General features: G+C 39.3%; 1 protein-coding gene across 2 annotated transcripts in view; it reads right to left on the bottom strand.

Moving 5' to 3' along the window:
- Nucleotides 1-2,116: 2,116 nt before the first annotated feature.
- The window catches only part of MPP6 (membrane palmitoylated protein 6), a 59,792-nt gene continuing 52,835 nt past the window's right edge, over nt 2,117-9,073 (bottom strand). For both annotated transcript variants that reach the window (XM_030445391.1, XM_030445390.1), the window contains exon 12: nt 2,117-8,854. In XM_030445391.1, the coding sequence (XP_030301251.1) occupies nt 8,678-8,854 (177 nt within the window). In that variant the 3' untranslated portion in view covers nt 2,117-8,677. The remainder of the gene's footprint in view (nt 8,855-9,073) is intronic.

Raw genomic sequence — 9,073 nt, 5'->3', positions numbered from 1 at the left:
GGAATTTTTTGTAATTATGTGGTACCTTTCTCTACCCTGAGAGCACAGGGTGGCCTTGCAGGCTCACCTGCTGCCGTTCCTGTGTCTCATCTGCTAGAAGAAGCTGATCATGTTGCCTGAACCTTGCCTGGGTGGGAATGGGAATGCCCATTAGGAGGATGGAAGCACATTGCTCTGCTTCTGTGGGTGATGTGTGCTTGTAAATGGGAAGGTCTTTTGCCAGTCAAGACTCAAAAGTTGCCTCTGTAACTAATTTACCAAAACTTTCTATTAAATTTTATATCAGACAATAGAATCACTTACAGCTTTGTGCATATTATTTCCACTGGTGGTTTGTTTTGCTTTGTGTTGTGTTTTGGGTTTGTTTTTGGTTTGTTTTTTTTTTGAGGGGGTGGAATTCCAGTCTTTCCCTTGAAAGGTGGTGGGTCTGTGGGCATCCATGTAGTGCTCTGACAGTCCCCACAGAGTTCTGGTGTGAGCTGTATGTGGCCTACATCACATAAATGCTCCCAGGGTAATTGTGCTGTGTCGTGTATGTAGGAGATGGGATTTGTTTAAAGGGGGGAGGCAAACAACAAACTGTAGGTGTTCTGCAGAAACATCATTTAAAAAAAAAAGTTTGTTTCCTGACGTTTTGCTTTCAGCCCTAGATACCACTCTTGTTCTTTTGTAAAATCCACTGAGCAGCTTCAGGCTGAGGAGTACAGAGGTTGCTGACAAAGCCAAGGTGAGGGCAGCAGAGGGGCTGGCAGTGGTTATCAGAGACATTGGTTGAGCATTAGTCTTGGCTTTGTCCTTTTGTGTGCACTTTGTGGAGGGTTTTCCCAGCTTTCCTCTGTTTGGCAGTGCTTCTTTTGCCACAGAAGCACCTCTAGACCTGAGCAGCACAGCTGGGGAAGAAAAGAAACACTAAGGAAAGTTTGTGTTTGTTTTCCATTCCAGTTCCTTCTTCCATACTTTTGGAAGTGGGATCCTTATGCACAGTCATATCAAAAATATTTCAGACTGGGGATATGAAGATCCAAGGCAGCAGCAGAAGACACATCTCTCACTATGTAACTCCTCTCCTTCTCTAAGCTGAGTGAGAACACACTCTTTGGGACCACAGCTTAAGATGCCCTGAGCCAAATGAATTCAGAATCCGCTTTAGAGGAGGTGGAGGTGCACCCACTGCATTTTAGATAAAACAGCAGTTCCTTGTGACAGGCTGGCCTCATGCAGAAAATGCTTTTTTTTTTTTTTTCAAGGTTAGACAGGGTCTTCCCTGGAAACTGGAGGTGGTAGAAGAGCTGCAGAGAAGAATGGTGCTTGTCTCATTAAAGGTTTGATTTCATACCCTGGCTTCCCTCCCAAAAATGTCTCTTCCCTTTTGCTGTACATCCCCATTCTCCTGGGGGAAGGAGGAATAAGCCACACATGGCAGTTCAGAATCAGATGGGGACCAGGGAGGATGAGGTCAAGCAGCCTCTTTTCAAAGAGCAGGTGCTGTCACCAGGGCTGAGGGGCTCAGCCTGACTGTCAGTACCTACCCCTCTTGCCTCAGAAGCTGCAGTCCCAAGACCCTTGGGTTTTTGTACCTTGGCTAATTACACTGTGGGCCTGGGAGCACAACTCCCTCAATGCTGCAGCACTCAGAAAACAAGCAGCCAAAATTCAGCAATGAGATGGAGTTGAAGAGGCCCCAAGAGCTCTACACATTGAAAGGGGATTTGACACGTTCAGGAACATCAAGCTGAACAAGACCCACTCGAACGCTGCTTCTCTGAACTGTGAGCACTAAATGAGGCCTGAACACTACACCTGCAGCACAGGTGTGCCCCTGATGCCAGCTACACTAAAAGCCACACAACCAACCCAACAAAACAGCAGCACTGAGAGCAAAGCTGGGTCTGTGCAGAGAAGTCAGTGTAACATTTGGTACCAGCACATGGACATATGGGTATATGAGGAGAGAGTGCTCTGTGTATGGTAATGTGGAGCAAGTGTTGAGCAGGAAAGGATCACTTCAGAGGCAGATGTGCACATGTTGCTTGATAACTTCCTTATTTATCTAAAATTTAACAGTATGATCCAAAAAGAAAAAAAAGGAAAAAAAAAAAGAGAAAAGCCAATTACATTTGTTTTTTCAATATTAAATCTTTATTATATACAAAAATATTTTGTTGGGAATTAACAGAATTTCACAATTTATACATTAACATTTTTATGTTTGGCTGTGTTTACTGTGAAAATATTAGCTGTGAAAAAGACAACAGGGGTTTTAGAAAACAAGTCACAATTTAAAAATGTCCCATGTATTAGCTGACTTTTATCAATATGAAATCAAAATGCTAACAAGTCCCATCTCCTAGGCCTGCTCTACAGGATTGTATTCAAACAACACCTAGGTACTAAATCATCTTCATGTTTACATTAGAAAGTTTAGCTAATAGTTAAGATTTTTTGTAGGATGTTTTCAGCTAAAGAAAGTGTTTTTACAGGAGAGCAGTTTTTAAAGTTTTACAAATGTCAAATCCAGTTTAATTTAATATGCTGTAGAATAAAAAAAGAAAAACAAAAGTCCCACAAGAGCTTCCAACAGGCAAAAGCATTTGTGAGAACAAGCAAGGTAAGAAATGCACGGTGAGAGACTTCCAATACACATTGATATCCGAACACTTCACCAAGATTTTACAGTTCTTAGCCCAGTCTGGAGTGGGAAAGTCGCAAAATTGATTGTATTTTAAAACCTAAGGAAGTGATTCCCCTCCTCACACCACAGTACGCAAGTGTTTCACACAGGCAAAATAATGCATGATGAGGGGGAAGGAATGTGCAGCATGCATTTTTAAAGAAGGAAAAATACATTTCAATGTTATCGTCTCCGTATCTAATAGTGTACAAAATCTAAACCAAGGAAAAAAAACCTAAAAAAATGTTTGCAGCCCAGAATTTCCCCACCAGCCCTCCCCAGAACTGTAGAAAGAAGCAGTGTTCACTTTTCTCTACACTATGTATCATGTCAGAGGTCAATAACAGAGAAGTTACGTGGGGTTTTTGGAAGAGGTTTTATTGTATTCTAGGTAAGTGTTGACTATTTATGGAGTAATACTTGGATTAGCTGTGAGAAGGGCCAGCCTTGCAAGGAGAAGCATTAGCATGGAGCTAATGACATTAAAAGGAAAAGGATAAATGGAATAAAGTGTTTCCAGGACCATTTAATTACATTAGCCTGGCAGGCTGGTCATTAAGTATCCCACATCCAACCACACTGCCTTGGCAGCAGAAGGATCTCCGTACCCAAGTAGCACGAGGAAGAGTTACAAATACTAAGAACCAAGTTCACATTTACATTAAGTGTAATTTATTCTATAAAATACAAATAATGCTGAAACTTTGCTTTAAAAAAAGAAAACCTGAACAGTTATTTGGAGGTGAAACTGCTTAACAGCCTTCACCAAGCTGGAGCTTGTTATAAATCTACAGGTAAATTAAAGCTGCAGAGCCAGCAACTTAACTGAGAATGCAGCAGTACAACACGTGGAAGTTTGTGGCATAATGTCCCACTGTGAAGCCTTCAGGTAAATTACCAGATGCCATCTGAATTACTTAGAGTACTTTTATGTATTTATATGTGTGTGCACATGAGCACACTGTACATATGTTTGGAAGCCAAAGCTGCCTTTGAAAATTGGTTATTTTACAAGTGTTTTCACTTCCTCCCTGCCCCCAGCATCTTCCTGGTCTTGGGACTGGTAACAGGTAAGTTCTACCAATTTAAATACCGATGTTTACATTGACAACCTGTTCCTCTACACGACACAAGCTGAGAATCCCAGATAATTCCTATCAGTAGGCTTGTAAAAAAACCACAAAAACCAAGGGTAGGCAAAAAAAACAAACAAAAAAAAAGGAATGAAAAAAACAATTGGACTTTACCACCTTCAGTAGTGACAGCCCATCACGGAAAGCAATTTAAAATACCTTAACTATGGAAATCCTTTTAATGGCTCGGGAGATGCAGGGACTGACAGCCAGAGGGGTATTTAAGGCAAGAGGCCTGCAGACTACAACTCTTTCTATCCAATAACCACTACCCAGACATCAGTAAACTGCTTTCTCACCACTTTCACAAAAGCAGTACCAGAAGTTTGGCAATAACACTGCAGTACTTCAGCTCTTCAGAATGTGGGTGAGGGAGGAAGCCCTACGTGAAGCAAAGGGGCCACAAACAGTTGCATGGCAGATGCAGCAGACTTCCACCTGTAGTTTGTTTTACAGCTGTACCTACAGGCTCAGTGAGTGTTGGGGAATCCATCTACTGCAGTAGGCACAATCAGTGTAGAAAGAAACAGCATCAGCGTCAAAATTCAGTCTGGAGAAAACAGCAGTAGCCACGAAAACTGGATAGGAAACCAAAGCAGACCTAGCCAGGAATTTTCTGTGCTTAAAAGAAAAAAAAAAGTTCCCTATTTCTCCCTAGTTTCCTATTTCTGAATCTTTCCCTTCAAAACAAAGAACAAGTGACTTTAAACACTGAGCTGCAGGCAGTTTGTACTGCAAGTCATTTCCATGTGAACCGAAGGAGCTGCAATGGGTTAAAATTGTACAGAGGACTGGGGAAAAAAAAAACGTGTCACATTTTGAGCCTATCCAAGATGTGACAGATTATATAAACACCAATTCAGAAGTGATGAGCTGATCTGCCACCCTGCTCCACAAAAGCTTTGCATGGCTGAGCACACAGAGCTGATCTCAGAACACAGCCCGGGTTGCAGATACTGCCTTGGTTATAAATTCCATTTCCCTCAGCTAGCACAGTCTTGTCATTCTGCTCCAATTTTGCCAGCATTTTATTTTGGCAGAACATGTTGAAAGAACTTTATAGATCTATGCATGATGACATATCTCATTACAATTATCCTCTTAAATTTTAAATGACTGCCTCTTGCCACATGATGTAGAACCTAAAGTAGACCTGCTAGTGTAGCATCTAGAGACAGCAAGGTAATCACTTGGGTACACATGCACCAAAGTATTTACATTAACGTTGAGTCTGGTGCACACTTAAAGGAATTTTTGATGCATTTAAGTAAATAACTTACGGGTCTTGGCATACTGACTGTACTTTTACGTATTACTTTTCATTCACAGGGCAACTACAGCGTTTCTTCTATAAGTCTCTATGTACAGAATTTTACAGCACCTCATGCACTGTCCAAACCAGATAGAAATTACAGATAAATATAGAATTTTTAGATTGAAATATCTGTATATTTAGAAAAATATACATTAGTAAACACAATAAACCAGGTAGAGAAGTGTACCAGTTCTAAAGTCTCACATGCAGGTACATTTCTGGACTAAGTCATGGTAGCTTTGTAATGTAATAGCAGACATGAGCATTTTTTTGTTTTACCACCCACATACATACATACATATACACAGACAACTATTTGATAATTTACTTTTCTAAACTACTTAAATATTTATCTTGTGATACATACCACATTTCTTAAACATTTAGCAGCATCTTCACCTCGCTCAGACACACCTATTATCATTAACAGTCAATGTAAAGTTTTCCTGTTAGTATCTGGAAAATGAATGAAACACATTAAATTTTAGTTATTTTAACCGTCCCTCCCCCTAAATACTCAAATGATTTCCCCTTGCTCAAAGCCAGCCTTTCATTGTCTCTTTCTCCCCTAATTGCACAACGTACAGGTCTCTCAGAACTGATGTAACATGGCCAAACAGGTCAGGGTTGTCACCACTGTGTATATGACCAAAATGGCACCACCATCCTAACAACTTCCTAGAATGTTCTTTGTTTCTTTTGAAAAAAGTAACACTCATATTAGTCATCCTAACAGGAAGTGACAAGCTAAGCAGAATATCTGATGAAAATCAGATTTTGCTAAAACGCAAAACGAAACCCACCACCACTAAACCAACCCAACCCCTTCTCCCCACTCCAACATTATATACCTGCCAACCTGAACTCTGTTTTCAAGATTTAATTCATCTATGCAAGGTGTGTCGTGTTTTGGGTTGCTTTTTCCCTTACAACCTGCATGTGGACATCCAGTTAAAACCCACAGACACTTTAATATGCTCTTTGCATGCAACCTGAGCAAGCCATCTCCTATTGCTTCAAAATTGTCCTTCTCACTACATAAACACCACCAAAAGGTCAGCCCCTGGGCTCCCTTATGCTAACTGCCTGATTTAAAAACACTGTGTGCTGAAAGGCATGGCTATGTGGAGACTGCTTGCAAGGGAGGCTCTTATCACAGGATTTTCTCTGGGATGGAATAGGAGGAGCATAAAGGTTTTCCTAGCTGAACCTTGGTGCCTGTGTTTCATGTGTTTCATTTGGTTAAGTACATTTACAGGGGAAAAAAAAATAAATGTAATTGCAATATGAAGTAGGATGGTGTGGAAACTGAAGAATCTTCTCATTCCATTCATTGAGGAAGAGTGAGCTCAGCCCACTTTTGGCATCACAAATAGAGTCTTTTCTAACTCAGTGAAAAGGCATCAGATAGCACATCTTATTTACAGCTTGTGTAGGTCTCCTATTACACAGCATACAAACACAGTTTAGTCACCTTCAGCATAGAATGCCAATAGTAAATCATTAGAAGGCTCTGCTATGATTGCTCCTACATAAAACACTCAATCCATTTCTCAAAGCAGCCTCTGAGCAATAGAATCTCAGAACATGTCTCCTGGGTAAGGAAAACAGAAGCCTCATGCTGGTGCCAGTGTTAAAAACCCTGACTAACTTAAAGCAGAACAGTTTAACAATGAAACAAAGTAGTGGTACAAACTTTCCTCAGAGAATTTCAGGCTCCTTTCAAGACTGAAATATCAGTCTTAAGAGCCACAAAGATTACTTGTGTTAGTCACAGTTTAGACTTTTTCCACATACACTGGGATCTTAAGCCTCCCCTGCTCCTATTCCCCCCAACAACCAACTTTATAGGCTTTTTAAAATCATCTGTATTATACTGGTGATTAAGGTTTTTTTGAGACTTACATTTTTCCTATACTCCATTCTTTTTTTCCTTGTGCACATAGAAGTCTTTAAAGCCCCAGGAAAAAATACTCTTTTACAGTGTCTAAGCCTCTTTTCTTTCAGAAACAGTTCTGAGGAAGTTGCCTTATGATAGCATTCCGTGTCACACTTTGGTGATGAAAAACAATTAAGAAGTCAGGTGCCTGTCAAATGGAAGAGCAATTAAACAAATAGATGACTTCAGTTTAGACACCCAGCCTGGTGAGTGATGGTGAATGTTGCTATATACAACAGCTGACACTGTAATATAAAATAGGATCACAAGCCACAAGCTAAGCTTTGTTCTTATTAAGCAGAAATTTACATTAATATGTTTTGATCGATGAACCTAAAAGGTTTAGCCTCTAAAGGTTGGGCCAGATGATCCCTGAGGTCCCTTCCAACCTGGTGTTCAATTATATGATTCTAACATGAATTCTATCAATGAACCTACAAAGGGGAAAACTGTCACTAAAAGAAAGTAAATAAATATGCTGCAAAGCAAAAGGTATAAACAACATTGCTTTTTAGCAGTAAGCTTTGAGTTCACAAGCTACCTATTGAAAAATGCAAACAAAAAGCTCAGAAATTCCATTGCATCAGACTCTTAAAAATACAGCAGTTGATCACATACAAATATTCAAAAAGATAATATAGAACCCAGCTAGATCTCACAGGAAATTAAGCCACAGATCACTATACAAATATAAAACAATGTCCTAAGAAAGGAAAACGTGCCTTTTTTTTTTTTTTTTTAAGCAATGTGTTTTCACAAGTGTGAATAAATAATCCTAAACTTTAAGCGTCACTCTACAAGGTTCCACCCCATTATCAGGTTCCCTCTCTACTTCACCATTATTCAAATTGCACTGAATTACCCCATGTAAAAGCTTTCCAATGTCAGAACTTCAACAATAATGGGTTAACAGGTTGGCTCCCAAGAACAGCCTAAGAAACAGCTTGCAAAGTATTCAAGAGACACATGTAAGGGAACCCACACCACAGCTGTCTAAATCAAGAGACATCAGGAATTTATGAAACATCCAGAATGCACCAACATTAAGCCAAAAGACACTGGAGCAATAGAGCTGTGTCTTGGTTGCTGCTTTAAATATTTAATATTCTGCTCCCATGAAATAGTTATTTCTTTAAGGAAGAAAAAAAAAAAACAAACCCATGAAATTAGCGTTCTTTCCTCATAAGAGCTATAGATGTTTGACCAGTTAAATACTGACGTTAACAGGTTTTACAAAAGTTGTTTCAAGTATCCTTTTTTCAAATCACAGTGAAAATGTAAGACTAAGATGTAAATGTTGAAGTGAATGATCAAAGGTTTCTTAGATGAAAAAGGCAAAGGTACTAAATCAAAACATATAAAAATGCTTAAACGCATTTCCTTCGTGTGATATGAATAGAAAGGTTATCTGTAAAAAGTTAGAAAAATTAAAATAAATTACATATTTAAGTACACTTTCACTTCAACATTTTTATAAAAATTCAGAACAGTGTACTTTCGAATATACACAGAGTAAAAATGCACAGGTGCCATAGGTTATTGTTGGTATCTACACAACATTGTAATAGCGTGTTTGCTGCAGTGATGTGATTTGTTACTTAAGCTCCTCTTGGAAATTCTCAATATACCCAACTAATTGGGACCCACTGTGGCTCCAGCCTCAGTCTCTCAATAGCTGTCTGTAGCTTCTCAAAGGCTTTGTCCAGGTTGTCATTTACAATGGTCAGATCAAAATAGTGGTTGTATGCTCGTTGGATCCGTGCACTTTCATCCACTGTTTTTTTCAAATCAGTGTCCTGTCAAAGAGATTTTCAAGAACATTTTTTCAGAACAGAAGACTTGACAAATCCTTCCAAATGTCCCTTCAGTACATACTGCAACTAGTTCTTTAAAGATATATACTGAGAATATTTTAAAAATAATGAAAGTTTTCATTTATAGTAAATCAGCTAAGCTAAACTGCATTGCATGGGCTGAAAATGCTACGAGTGGTGCCAATAATGTTCAACATGGCA

Source organism: Calypte anna, chromosome 2, assembly GCF_003957555.1.
Source record: "Calypte anna isolate BGI_N300 chromosome 2, bCalAnn1_v1.p, whole genome shotgun sequence".
Taxonomy (NCBI): domain Eukaryota; kingdom Metazoa; phylum Chordata; class Aves; order Apodiformes; family Trochilidae; genus Calypte; species Calypte anna.
The sequence above is the reverse complement of the archived record's forward strand: the minus strand, read 5'-3'. Positions and strand labels throughout refer to the sequence as shown.